Raw genomic sequence first — 14,717 nt, 5'->3', positions numbered from 1 at the left:
AACGGGTCGTCGCACTCACGTCACACTCTCACTTGGTGCAATTTTGGCACAACATTTTAGCTGCACTTCACTGAAAGATCACAAGTGATCACTCACTACACTGAAGAAATCGACCCTGAGCAGCCATCACTGTGTCTGTCTGCTCTGGGGGTCTATGTAACCAGCTGCAGTGGGGTCTGTCTGCACCAGGATCCCACTGTCAGCCGCGTCAGTGTGTCTGTCTGCAGCGAGACTCCCCTGAAATCTGCTGCAGTGCAGTCTGTCTGCACCAGGATCCCACTGTCAGCCGCGCCAGTGTGTCTGTCTGCAGCGAGAATCGCCTGAAATCAGCTGCGCTGCAGTCTGTCTGCACTGGACACCCACTGGCAGCCCTGCCAGTGTGTCTGTCTGCAGCGAGAATCCCCTGAAATCTGCTGCAGTGCAGTCTGTCTGCACCAGACACCCACTGGCAGCCGCGCCAGTGTGTCTGTCTGCAGCGAGAATCCCCTGAAATCAGCTGCGCTGCAGTCTGTCTGCACTGGACACCCACTGGCAGCCGTGCCAGGGTGTCTGCAGCGAGAATCCCCTGAAATATGCTGCAGTACAGTCTGTCTGCACCAGACACCCAGTGGCAGCCGCGCCAGTGTGTCTGTCTGCAGCGAGAATCCCCTGAAATCTGCTGCAGTACAGTCTGTCTGCACCAGACACCCACTGGCAGCCGTGCCAGTGTGTCTGTCTGCAGCGAGAATCCCCTGAAATCTGCCGCAGTAAAGTCTGTCTGCATCTGACACCCACTGGCAGTCGTGCCAGTGTGTCTGTCTGCAGCGAGAATCCCATGAAATCAGCTGCGCTGCAGTCTGTCTGCACTGGACACCTATTGTCAGCCACGCCAGGGTATCTGCAGCGAGAATCCCCTGAAATCTGCCGCAGTAAAGTCTGTCTGCATCTGACACCCACTGGCAGTCGTGCCAGGGTGTCTGCAGCGAGAATCCCCTGAAATCTGCTGCGCTGCAGTCTGTCTGCACTGGACACCTATTGTCAGCCACGCCAGGGTGTCTGCAGCGAGAATCCCCTGAAATCTGCTGCGCTGCAGTCTGTCTGCACTGGACACCCACTGGCAGCCGCGCCAGGGTGTCTGACTAAAGTGAGATCAGCAGCAGTGCAGTTTGTCTGCACCAGACACCCACTGGCAGCCGCGCCAGGGTGTCTGCAGCGAGAATCCCCTGAAATCAGCTGCGCTGCAGTCTGTCTGCACTGGACACCTATTGTCAGCCACGCCAGGGTGTCTGCCTAAAGTGAGCATCTCCTGAGATCAGCAGCAGTGCAGTTTCTCTGCACCAGACACCCACTGTCAGTCGCACCAGGGTGTTTGTCCGCAGTGAGAATCGCTCGCCAGCCGCTCACGGGTGCCCGTCAGCACTGAGATTCAACTGCTGTCACAGAGGACATCGAGCTAGAAGCCCCAGAGGGCATCTGCCAGCCCTGGAAGTCAAGCAAGGGCCAGCAGTGGCAGCAGCTGCTTCCTCTAGAGTGCCCATCGGTACCCCGGGCACTCACCTAGGTCTCCCTAGCCTCAGAAGCCATGAAGGCAGCAGCAAGAACAGAAAGTAAACAGGGCACTGAATAAACAGGAAGAGGACCATTTACTGTCTGTTGTTGACCCTGTCCCTCACCTCCCCCTGTCTACTGATGAGGTGTTACAGGAGGACCCCGGGTCAACCCTCTTCTTGACCTCTTACCTCATCAGGTAAGTGAGGTCCCTTTGGGCTAACTTTGTACTTAGGTATGGACGTCCATGCTGGCAGCACGGAGACTGAGGTCTGGTGAGCTACTCTCAGGTTGTTACCCCGCTGTCCTGCCCCACTCTGCAGTAGGTCCCTGAGTACCTACAAACACTGCTCCACTGAGTGACTGAAGCTGGAGTGAGCCTTTCCCACAGACTTCCGTTAAACCCCAGGGCAGAGGAGATGACAAAATGTTGCCACATGAGCACACAGCACGTCCAAAGGAGGAAAAACACAATCTAAAGATGGAGCCGATGTTCATGTGCAATACTACCTAAGGGAGGAGTCACCATACCTCGTGACTCAAAACTTTTTCATAGAATAAAACAAGTTGTACATGTCCGAACCCAACACTAGATGGTAGGAGTATACATAGCATGTGTATCTACAGCTACTCATGCCATGAACAGCTAGTTCTCTTGCATCCAGCCCTCCACCCTGCCAGGCCAGGCCTCACTTACCCTCAGGGGCCAGTGAGAAGAGGATTTTGACAACGGAAACAGCTTTGTTTTAACATATTACCCTGGTGACATCCCCAGGCCATAAACAGCAGCCAAACGCAGGCCATCTCACCTTTGCAGTGACCATCGTAGTCCACCTGGATCTTGGTGCCAGTCAGGCAGGCATCACGGTGCAGCTCGCAGTGGTTGTGGTAGGTTTTGGCGTTGCTGCCACACACAGGCCTCTTGTGTGGTTTGCATTTCTGAACAAAGAAAAAGAAATATGCTCAACTGATGCCTGCTCAGAATTCTTTAAAAGGGGCTTCTGGCTCAGATACTATGCATTCACCTGTCACAGCCCTTTCAACAGTTTTCCCCACATCCAGATGAGTCAGTGATGCATCAAGGCAGATGTAACATGATGACTTACGGCACCACCACAAGTGGCCAGAAGAGGGCGCCAGATTATTATTAATGGTCTCCAAACGGCTTGTTAAGAGAAGTGAAGCGCATGAATGGCAAAATGAGGCTTAGAAAATACTTGCACCAAAGCTGAACTCACACTGCAGGGGCCACGTTTTGACATTGGCTCTTATCATTGCTGTGATCTGAAATTCCATTTTATTCCACCAAAATTGACAGGAACAAACACCATTCTGTTTACTGAACCCTGTCACCAGCAGTAGGGGATGTCAGGCAGTTTGGCAAAATCAGGATGTTCCAAAATGTATCAGGGAAGCTTAAATTATTCAGGCTCCCAATAATTTGCCACGCTCATCGCTGTAACTAAAATACCCATCAGAAGTCATTTCCCTATATTTACCACAGATATAGACAGTTGAAAAAAATGTACAATAGTTTTAGATCTAGACATCAGTTACAGCATTTTCTGCAATATCATGCCATCTAGTGGTTGACTAGGTGTGGTGCAGCAGCCAGGGCAGCTGACTTCGGAGCACAGGGTTCACAGTTCAATCCCTGGCTTTGGCGGCAGCTCAGCACCATGTGACTCTGGGCAATAGCTCACTTCATTTCCACGACGGCCCCCAGCGCCTAGAGACCTGTAAGGGTGAGTAGTTCGCCCTTTACAATTTCTGAAAGTGACCTCATTTTAGATTTTTCACAGGGAAATGGGGAGCCGATTCCAGGCCTTAGCTCCTAGGACAGAGAATGATCTGTCCCCTCTGGTAATCAATTTGAAGTTGGGGATCCGAAGAAGTTTAGATCTTAAAATTCTATGAGTACTATAGAAGTAAATAAAGGATGAACTACAGTCTTCCTGTCAGCTAGTTCCAGACACGGCCAAGGTGTGTGGATGGAAAGATAAATACTGTCAAATTTCACCCTATGGTTCCTTATCACAGCAGCGGGAAGGGGAGGGCTGGCAGGCCGGACAGGTCACCAATCTAAGGTGGAGAACGTGTTTTTCTTCCCAAAGAGGAGAATTTCTGCTTTCTCCATGATGCACTTCAGATGATTAAATTCCATCCAACTAATACCTTGAGTAAGGCCATTCTTAAAAATCAGTTCACAGCCAATTTTTATCTAAAGACAGGATCGATTGAGTATCATCTGCACATGAGGAATTGGTGATTCCAAAAGATTCAATTAAAGGCAATCAGTGGAGCCATATAAATGTTAAATAAAGTTGACTAGGGGATGAACGCTGCAGATCCCATACTTTAATAAAGTTTCTCCTGACATACCATGACCAATTGTGACTGCCTTTTTCCTATCTCCAAAAAAAGATTGAAACCATGGCCAAGCATGGTCACAAAATTCGATGTTGGCAAGGCGCTGTAGTAATAAAGCATGTGACACAGTATCAAACGCAGCCGACAAATCGAGAATAATTAGAACAACATTATTACCATAATCAAAAATGATCTTTATTGACTTCAAGAAAGACTGACCTGATTGAAAGGAATGTAGAAGTTTGAACCCCCAAGGCAGTCAACCAGTTGTGCATTTACTAGCCTTTCCAACATTTTGGCCAGGTCAGAAAGCAAGGAAATGGGTCTATAATTGGTCAAAATATTGGTGTCTGCTCAGGGTCAGCTTTAGCAGTGGTGGCGCCTGGTGCTACAATAGTTTTTGGCACCCCTACCCATGACCTCCTTCTGGTAAACAACCTTCACCACGAAACCGTCACCCCGCATGTTGATACAATGCAGACGTTACCACGACTGCGTTGTTTCAACGCATACCATTACCCCGCAAGTCGTAACAACAACTTGCAGAGGGGGAAGAAGATGTTGGATTTCAAATCCAACACCTTCCCTACTGTCCGCACAGACTGGAGTTGGAAGAGTAAATTATACTATTCCAACATCCAGCGACCCCCTCTGCAAGTCGTTGTTACGACTTGCGGGGTAATGGTATGCGTTGTTACAATGCGGTCGTAACAACATGCGGGGTGAAAGGCTGCGGGAAAAACAGGCATATTCCCTCCTTCTAGGATGCCCTTACTACCACCCGGCAAAAGTCCTCCACATCTCTCCATAGCCTCTGTCTCACATACATTTCAATGGTTTTAAAGCATTGGTAAAGGATGGCTTTACTAATATGAATGTATATCTACCCAAATGAATCCTTTTTTAGCAACATTGGGAGTAGATAACAAAAGATTGGGGGGGGGGGGGGGGGAGGACATAACTTCCTAACCTATTTTATGCAGTTTGCATGCAGCTCTTTGATGCCAGTTCATAACAGCCACTGCTTATATTAGGACTGTATCTTTTAAACTGTGGTAACAAAAGGTCTGAGAAAACCAAGGTAGTACATTTTAGAGAACTGGTATTTAAATGGCAAAAATGTAGGGGCCGATTCACAGAACTAACTTAAGGCAAAATCCTAAACTTACTACTTTTGGTATTCACAGAAGTTAGGATTTTGTCTTAAGACAAACTTAAGACAAACTTAAGACAGACTTAAGACAGATTTAAGACAGACTTAAGACAAACTTAGACAGACTTAAGACAAACTTAAGACAAAATCCTAACTTAAGTCTGTCTTAAGTCTGTCTTAAGTCTGTCTTAAGTTTGTCTTAAGTCTGTCTTAATTCTGTCTTAAGTCTGTCTTAAGTCTGTCTTAAGTCTGTCTTAAGTTTGTCTTAAGACATACTTCAGACAAAATCCTAACTTCTGTGAATACCAAAAGTAGTAAGTTTAGGATTTTGTCTTAAGTTAGTTCTGTGAATCGGGCCCGTAGAGAGAGTCCCATGTTGTAAATACTTTAGAGTCTTTTATGAGGAAAGAAGTACCATTGGCACCTGGCCGCCTCAAAGTGAAAACCACTCTCTCAACTTAGCCTTTACTCTCAGCTGTAAAAGAGAAACCGATTCCTTGGCTGGAGGCTGTGTGGTCTTTTAGAGGATATCTCTTGTAGTTCACGTTATGCCAGGAAGCTTCAAGGAGCAGTGACATCAGAGGTCCCGTTGCCATGGTTTCACTGTCATTGAAGAGCTGCCGGCTGGCCTGGGGCTGCTCTGCTGCTATCGTCTGCGCACACATACACTTGGAGGAAGAGCAGAACTCCTGGACTGGAGAGGTCTGTTTACAACAACATCTAATTCCATTTTTGGAGACGGCTCAATGCAGCACATTTAGTGATCTATTTATCGAGAATTACTTTGCAAGCGCAAATGAGACATACATTTACACTGTCTGATGGGTCCAGAGTACTGAGCCCTGCGTCCCTCATACACCCTCACACCTCGAATACCTCTCAAGAGGGCACTCTAAGTGCATCTGTGCTCTTATGCGCATCCGCCACCTTCAGTACAGCCACTGACATCCGTAATCCCTGCCACCACTAAACAGACCCATAGCTATAACCAACAGCACAATGACCTTAAGTCAGTCACCAACCTGCAAAAACCACAACTGCCAGAAGGATACCCGCTGCTGCAGTCTGTCACCCTCGAATCCACAGCAACATATCCCCTCCTGCACCACAAACATGGCCACTTTCATGTATGCTCTCTGTCATTGCCATCAAAACATATATACACAATCACAAAAAGCATACATACCCTCTGCATTCATACTATGTGCCATTGAGATAGCCACAGCATCTTATACAACTCATACACAAAGGCTGCTACCATCAACACAATACACAACACAACCGGCACACTAGTCCATACAAGCATACTGCATAAAATAACCACACCTGATACCACCACAAAACACAGATGCATGCCTACCAACACCACAGTCACAACAGTATGTACTGGCTGCCACCACTGATTCTATTCACAATATCCAACACATTACCCACAACCACCAAAGGCCCACTCACCACCACTACACATAGAGGTATCTATATTAATGGCCAAAACCGTAGCTAATATATTCTCTGTCTGCTACCACCAAGACACATCGACCAATGAGATGCATGCCACCTAAAAGGCTAGCCCACAATGCCCACCATTACAACCACACACACCTCATATTTATTGCCCGACAGCCCCATGTTAAGCCGACCATCACCGATGAGATGGCCATCTTTCATGTGTATCATCTTCCAACACCCTTCTCACACACAACCACCTACTTCATACAACACACAACGACTTGCAACATCACGTCCACACATTCTGTAAGCCTCCAAAATGCCCACATATACTGCTACACAGCGGTGTAGCGTGGGTTGCCAACGCACTGGGCAAGGCAAGTAGCCTTCCACTTTTCTTTTAAAATGTTGCGCCCCTAAGAATTTTGCGCACAGGGCAGCTACCCTTGTGACACCGCCCACACTACGCCACTGCAGCTACCCACAATCCTGCAGAGCATACCACGACCACCAGGGCACTCCACCATGTAATGAACTATTTCTACAGCAGTCACACCTTTTAACAATATCTCTTACCACATTCCCCACATGGTATCCACCCAAACCATATATATTGTTTGCTGCCAGAATGCCTTCCACCACTAAGGCGATACACCTTGTACCCTCCAGGGTTGTACCACTAGTGGGGTCGTTTGCACACGCCCAAAGGTGTCTAGAAGAAGGGTGCGAGGTCGGTGACCACAGCAAAAAGGACCCACCCTTCCATTCTCTGAAGAGAAATGCCTCACAGATGGAGCAAAGAGCCGAGTCCCCTCTCTCTGCCCCCCCCCCCCCAATCATGGCAACGTTCTGACATTCCAAGAGCACTGGAGAGGGGCGTAAAGGTTTGCTACACATACATGAGATGTGGCTGAACTGTAACTGTGAACCCCAGGGCCCTGAATGCAACGCGTTCTTCTGTAGCATCAACAAGTCAATCCACTCCAACCACTGGGTGGCAGTCGCGAGTGCAATACGTGAACCTGATGCTCATGCGTAGACATTGTAGGGACACTTGACGGGTATGTCCAGTGTTGGTTAGGTAGGAAGGTCTGCAGTGGCGTAGCAAGGTCAGGTGGTACCCGGTGCGAAAAATTTCTTGTCACCCCCGGCTTGACAAATTGGCAAAAATATATGTTTAAAACACATATTTTTGCCATTTTGTCACCCCTTCAGTGATGATACCCGGGGCGGCCCGCACCCACCGCACCCGCCTTCCTACGCCACACGGTCTGCCTCCGCCTCCCCATGTGTGCCCAATCAGATAACAGAGGTTTTTGGCTAAACCAAGAACAGAGATCTCATGGAGGCTTCTGGGGTTGACTAGGCCCTGCTTAGAACTATGCTGCTTCTCACAGAGGGAGGATACAGACACATGGCTGCCTGACAGTAAACACGGAAGTGGTGTCGACAAGGGTTTCTTACACAGGCTGCTTTCTCCCTCCATCCGTTCCCTTGGTACTTCTGTGGTACCTACCTCGATGCACAGGCAGGTGGGGTCGCCCTTCTCCGTCACAGCACACTCCCGCCCAGCGCCACAGAACACGTTGGCACAGACTTTGGACTTGCTCTTCGGCTCCTCCTGAAAGTAAACAAAACCAACAGCGATGAGTTTACGCACGGTGACAATGTCTCAGAGCTTTGTTACAATGCAGGCTATTCTTTACAACCCTCGGCTTGATAACGTCCAAAGCTAAGAAGGGCCTTGTACCTGACCCACAAAAATAACAGAAACTTAAGGCACTCTAGAGCTGCGGCAGAATCACTTCGTAGATTGTGGGAGGTGGAGGGAGGCCGTAGACAACACGTCAACCCGTCCAGGGCATTCATTGTACATCACTTCTCTGGGGTCCTCCTGGTGATGGTCTTAGGGTCAGATTTATCAATGAGATGTGTTGGCTTTGCGTCACTAAAGGGGGCGCAAGAGCTACACAGCTACTGAGTCAGATTTATCAAGCCACGCAAGAACACCTCATATGGCCCTGCGCAACTTAATAAATCTAGAGGAACGGAATGCATCGCTATTCGCTGCGTTGCGTTACTCTTCCCCAAGGAGGCGTTCCATGGGTGAGGCGTGGGTGTTCCCTGCATACACATACAACTTAGTGTCTGCAGTGCTTAATTTGAGCTGCAGGTTTACGATGCTGGGCACTGCCACTTAATTGCCATCACCGGCGCTTATGACTGTCTGCCACATGGTGGCGCTGTCTGACTAATTTAAGTATGAGCACAACAACAGCTGTTCATCAATTGAATGCAATATATGAGTATTTCATTTGATTCCAGTTATTTAAATTGAATTAATTATAGCGTTGAGACCAACACTAGGGATGCAACAGAGGTGTGTTTAAATGCAATTAAATGAATTTAAAGTAGGGTTAGAGTTAGAATTATTATTACCTTAATATAATAATTATTTATACTGGTTTCATTTAGTGTCATAGTTAGGGATAGAGTTAGGTAACTTATTGTTTATATTAAATGCATAAAAAGTAACATTTGATTCACTTCAGGTTGTGGTACGGTGTCGTATAAAATAAATTGAATGTAATTTTATTAGATTATGGTAAAGTGTGGTGATAGGGAAGGGAACAAAGTGGAGATTATGTCAATGAAATGGGGTGGAGTAAACGGCGTGTCAATGGAATGGATCGGCTTGAGCAGTTAAGGTGGACAGAAGTAAAGGTAAGGAAGGAGGTGTGCTTAACCATCGAGGCGCTGTGCAAGCTTCAGCAGCATCCCAACAGGATTAGTACTGCAGTGGCCCGTCTTCCATTGCTTTGTTTCAATTCTCCCCTCTGCCTCGTTCATGGACTGGTCCTGAAAAGGCGGGCGCGGATTGGACGCTTGAGCCATCCGCACTGCGTGGCTACTCCTGTTAATTTACAGAGGCTGCAGTCACCCATGATGCCAGTCTCCGCAGCCATGCTACATGCGAGGACTAGCAGCATAGGGCCTCTAAATGAGATGTGCTTGGGGACTATTCGTTCCCGGTGCTACACTGCCCTCTGGAGGACATGTTCAAATGCACACCATGATTAGTATGGTTCCAAGAATTAGATTTTGGGGAAGACCTCTGTCTGCAAATGTCCCTCGGCTTACATCCCGCGCCTACGCGCAAAGGACTCCCACAGAGGGGACGGCTCATTTTGACCCAGAGAGCTCGCTGTCTTTATTCTATTCCGCGCCCCGTGTTGTCTTGTGTGATGAGGTAAATTAAGGCTGTAAGGGGTTACACCTACTTAATATTAACATCAATGGGACGTAGTTACGCGTACATTTAAAAATAGTCATTATTTCTGCTTTTAATCACAGATCACAAGTTGGACTCCAGCCAAGATAGGGTGACCAGAACTTTAAAGCCAAAAACCGGGACATTTCAACAAAATAGAAGAAGGACTACAATTTTACTTCAAGCGAGTGGACAGAATGACAGCGCTCCTCTGCAGAGAATTACAGAACAGGCCGTTGGAACATATATAAAATGCAATTTTTTAAACCCAGTAGCTTGCCTGTTAATTAAATTGCTTTCTTGAAACAACTGATAACCATCACTGCTTTGTAAAACATAAAAAAGCACCTCCTGTCATTTTCATTCATCCCTCTCTAAAAACTGGAACAGGAGCTAAATTTCCTGAAATCTGCCGGGACAGCTGCAGAAAAACCGGGACTGTCCGGGAAAATCCGAGGTCGCACCGAGTGGCATTAAAATTGGATACTGGTAACCTTTATTCTTTGCAGAAGTGCAGTATAAAGGGCTATATATATCCAGTATACGGCAGTGAATCAATAATGAACACTTTTAAAGGTAAGTGAAATACACAAAATGGCAGCATTGGATCCAAAATTTAAATGAACTGTATTGGCGCGACAACCTCTGGCCTTGTTGTACAACCCATGCTACGCAAACAAATGATGGACGGAATGCTGAATAAATCATACATTCACTCCCCAGTCAAGAGATCTGGGTTAAATCCATCGTTCTTTTGCTCACCATGCCACCCCAGTTTAGACCTAGCCATATGTAAATCAGTCTTGACCCTGTGCCTCATGGGAACAGTCCAGCCCGAACTGCCAGGCCAGGTCCTCCCTGGACCGGAATCAAGCGGTTTCTGGGTATTACCCTTCATCAGACAGGCTAGCTTGAATCCAGTGGCACAGTGAGCAAGGGAGCCACATCTGGGCATACCCATCCCACTTAGGGTGGTACGCAAACAGATGTGGGTCCCATGCTCTCCATGCCACTGGAGTCAAGCAATCCTGGCTGATGAAGGGTGAAACCCCAAAACCGGTCCTAGGATGCTTTTTTCCAGTCCAGGGAGGACCTGGCTTGGCAGTTCGGGCTGGACTGTTCCCATGAGGCACAGGGTCAAGACTGATTTGCATGTGGCTGGATTCAAACTGGAATGGCATGGGGAGCAAAAAAACGATGGATTTAGGCCCATATCTCTGTACTGGGGTGAATGTATGACATTGTTTTGCATTCTGTCCATCAATTGTTCTTTTTGCATTTGTCACTCCGAGTGGGACAGGTATGCCCAGACTTGGGTCCCGTGCTCCCCATGCCACTGGAGTCAAGCTATCCTGGCTGATGAGGGGTGAAAACCCAAAACCGGTCCTAAGATGCTTGTTTCCAGTCTAGGGAGGACCTGGCTTGGCAGTTTGGGCTGAACTGTTTATTTGGCTGCAGGGTCAAGACTGATTTGCATATGGCTGGGTTCAAACTGGAATGGCATGGGGAGTAAAAAAAACAATGGTTTTAGGCCCAGATCTCTGTACTGGGGTGAATGTATGACATTGTTCTGTATTCTGTCCATCAATTGTTCTTTTTGCATTTGTCACCCAAGTGGGACGGGTATGGCCAGACGTGGGTCCTGTGCTCTCCATGCCACTGGAGTCAAGCTATCCTGGCTGATGACGAGTGAAAACCCGAAACCGGTCCTAGGATGCTTGTTTCCAGTCCAGGAAGGACCTGACTTGGCAGTTTGGGCTGGACTGTTCCCATTGGGCGCAGGGTCAAGACTGATTTGCATATGGCTGGGTTCAAACTGGAATGGCATGGGGAGCATAAAAATGATGGCTTTAGGCCCAGATCTCTGTACTGGGGTGAGTGTATGACATTGTTCTACAATCTGTCCATCAATTGTTCTTTTTGCATTTGTTGTACAACCCATCATTAGGAGTATGTTTTTACTCTTCTGTATCCGGATGCCCAAATCTAACATTTCCAGCAGCCAGAGCTGCTGCTTTCATATCCTGCTGCAATATTTCTTCCTCATATTTCTTGGGAAGTATTTTCAACAAAGAAGATGAAACGGCCCTTCAGTTTCAGTTTCTCGCTGTCAGGCTGGGGCAGGGTATGCGGGTCTGTCCTCTGACGGCCAGTCCAGAGTGTTGGAGATAAAAAAAAGCTCTAACGATGAATGTTTGAGGAGTGAGTTCCTCAGACCTTGGCGGTAGTTACAGTAGGAGGAACTACTGCAGACGTCCACGTATAGCAACAGGTGTATTACCAGCAGAGCAGTGAGGCATCCACACGTCAGAAGGAGAGTGTGTGCTCATTGGGCAGAGGAGGGCATTAGTTTAGAATCAGTTACTGCTCGGTGGGCAATGGAATGTATTGGTTTACTATCAGTAGTTACTGCTCGGTGACAGTGGAGTGTATTGGTTTACTATCAGTAGTTGCTGCTCGGTGGGCAGTATGATGTATTGGTTTACTATCAGTAGTTTCTGCTCGGTGGGTAGTGGAGTGTATTGGTTTACTATCAGTAGTTACTGCTTGGTGACAGTGGAGTGTATTGGTTTACTATCAGTAGTTACTGCTCGGTGACAGTGGAGTGAATTGGTTTACTATCAGTAGTTGCTGCTCGGTGGGCAGTATGATGTATTAGTTTACTATCAGTAGTTACTGCTCGGTGGGCAGTGGAATGTATTGGTTTACTATCAGTAGTTACTGCTCGGTGACAGTGGAGTGTATTGGTTTACTATCAGTAGTTACTGCTCGGTGGGCAGTGGAGTGTGTTCGTTTACTATCAGTAGTGACTGCTCGGTGGGCAGTGGAGGGCATTGATTTACTATCAGCAGTTACTGGTGGGCAGTGGGGTGTATTGGTTTACTATCAGTAGTTACTGTTCGGTGAGCAGTGGAGTGTATTGGTTTACTATCAATAGTTACTGCTCAGTGGGCAGTGGAGTGTATTGGTTTACTATCAGTAGTTGCTGCTCGGTGGGCAGTGGAGTGTATTGGTTTACCTTCAGTAGTTACTGCTCAGTGGGCAGTGGAGTGTATGTGTTTACTACCAGTAGCGATTGCTCAGTGGGCAGTGAAGTGCATTGGTTTACTATCAGTAGTTACTGTCAGTAGTTACTGCTCATTGGGCAGTGGAGTGCATTGGTTTACTATCAGTAGTTACTGCTCAGTGGGCAGTGGAGTGTGTTTGTTTACTATCAGTAGGGACTGCTCATGGGCGGCATTGGTTTACTATCAGTAGTTACTGGTGGGCAGTGGAGTGCATTGGTTTACTATCAGTAGTTACTGCTCAGTGGGCAGTGGAGTGTGTTTGTTTACTATCAGTAGGGACTGCTCCTGGGCGGCATTGGTTTACTATCAGTAGTTACTGGTGGGCAGTGGAGTGTATTGGTTTACTATTAGTAGTTACTGCTCAGTGGGCAGTGGAGTGTGTTTGTTTACTATCAGTAGTTTCTGGTGGGCAGTGGAGTGTATTGGTTTACTATTAGTAGTTACTGCTCAGTGGGCAGTGGAGTGTGTTTGTTTACTATCAGTAGTGACTGCTCGGTGGGCAGTGTGGAGCATTGGTTTGCTATCAGTAGTTACTGGTGGGCAGTGGAGTGTATTGGTTTACTATTAGTAGTTACTGCTCAGTGGGCAGTGGAGTGTGTTTGTTTACTATCAGTAGTGACTGCTCGGTGGGCAGTGTGGAGCATTGGTTTACTATCAGTAGTTTCTGGTGGGCAGTGGAGTGTATTGGTTTACTATTAGTAGTTACTGCTCAGTGGGCAGTGGAGTGTGTTCGTTTACTATCAGTAGTGACTGCTCGGTGGGCAGTGGAGAGCATTGGTTTACTATCAGTAGTGACTGCTCGGTGGGCAGTGGAGAGCATTGGTTTACTATCAGTAGTGACTGCTCGGTGGGCAGTGGAGTGTATTGGTTTACTATTAGTAGTTACTGCTCAGTGGGCAGTGGAGTGTGTTTGTTTACTATCAGTAGTTTCTGGTGGGCAGTGGAGTGTATTGGTTTACTATTAGTAGTTACTGCTCAGTGGGCAGTGGAGTGTGTTTGTTTACTATCAGTAGTGACTGCTCGGTGGGCAGTGGAGAGCATTGGTTTACTATCAGTAGTTTCTGGTGGGCAGTGGAGTGTATTGGTTTACTATTAGTAGTTACTGCTCAGTGGGCAGTGGAGTGTGTTTGTTTACTATCAGTAGTGACTGCTCGGTGGGCAGTGTGGAGCATTGGTTTGCTATCAGTAGTTACTGGTGGGCAGTGCAGTGTATTGGTTTACTATTAGTAGTTACTGCTCAGTGGGCAGTGGAGTGTGTTTGTTTACTATCAGTAGTGACTGCTCGGTGGGCAGTGTGGAGCATTGGTTTACTATCAGTAGTTTCTGGTGGGCAGTGGAGTGTATTGGTTTACTATTAGTAGTTACTGCTCAGTGGGCAGTGGAGTGTGTTCGTTTACTATCAGTAGTGACTGCTCGGTGGGCAGTGGAGAGCATTGGTTTACTATCAGTAGTGACTGCTCGGTGGGCAGTGGAGTGCATTGGTTTACTATCAGTAGTGACTGCTCGGTGGGCAGTGGAGTGTATTGGTTTACTATTAGTAGTTACTGCTCAGTGGGCAGTGGAGTGTGTTCGTTTACTATCAGTAGTGACTGCTCGGTGGGCAGTGGAGAGCATTGGTTTACTATCAGTAGTTTCTGGTGGGCAGTGGAGTGTATTGGTTTACTATTAGTAGTTACTGCTCAGTGGGCAGTGGAGTGTGTTTGTTTACTATCAGTAGTGACTGCTCGGTGGGCAGTGGAGAGCATTGGTTTACTATCAGTAGTTTCTGGTGGGCAGTGGAGTGTATTGGTTTACTATTAGTAGTTACTGCTCAGTGGGCAGTGGAGTGTGTTTGTTTACTATCAGTAGTAACTGCTCGGTGGGCAGTGGAGAGCATTGG

The 14,717-nt window shown here is 47.4% G+C and overlaps 1 protein-coding gene across 1 annotated transcript in view; it reads right to left on the bottom strand.

The window, feature by feature from the left end:
* The window catches only part of FSTL1 (follistatin like 1), a 141,971-nt gene that overhangs the window by 56,635 nt on the left and 70,619 nt on the right, over positions 1 to 14,717 (bottom strand). The window contains exons 3-4 of the mRNA XM_085621046.1: positions 8,016 to 8,120; positions 2,337 to 2,466 (exon numbers count right to left, since the gene is read on the bottom strand). Coding sequence (XP_085477172.1) covers positions 2,337 to 2,466; positions 8,016 to 8,120 — 235 coding nt within the window. The remainder of the gene's footprint in view (positions 1 to 2,336; positions 2,467 to 8,015; positions 8,121 to 14,717) is intronic.

This window comes from Triturus cristatus, chromosome 8, assembly GCF_964204655.1.
Source record: "Triturus cristatus chromosome 8, aTriCri1.1, whole genome shotgun sequence".
NCBI lineage: Eukaryota > Metazoa > Chordata > Amphibia > Caudata > Salamandridae > Triturus > Triturus cristatus.
The sequence above is the reverse complement of the archived record's forward strand: the minus strand, read 5'-3'. Positions and strand labels throughout refer to the sequence as shown.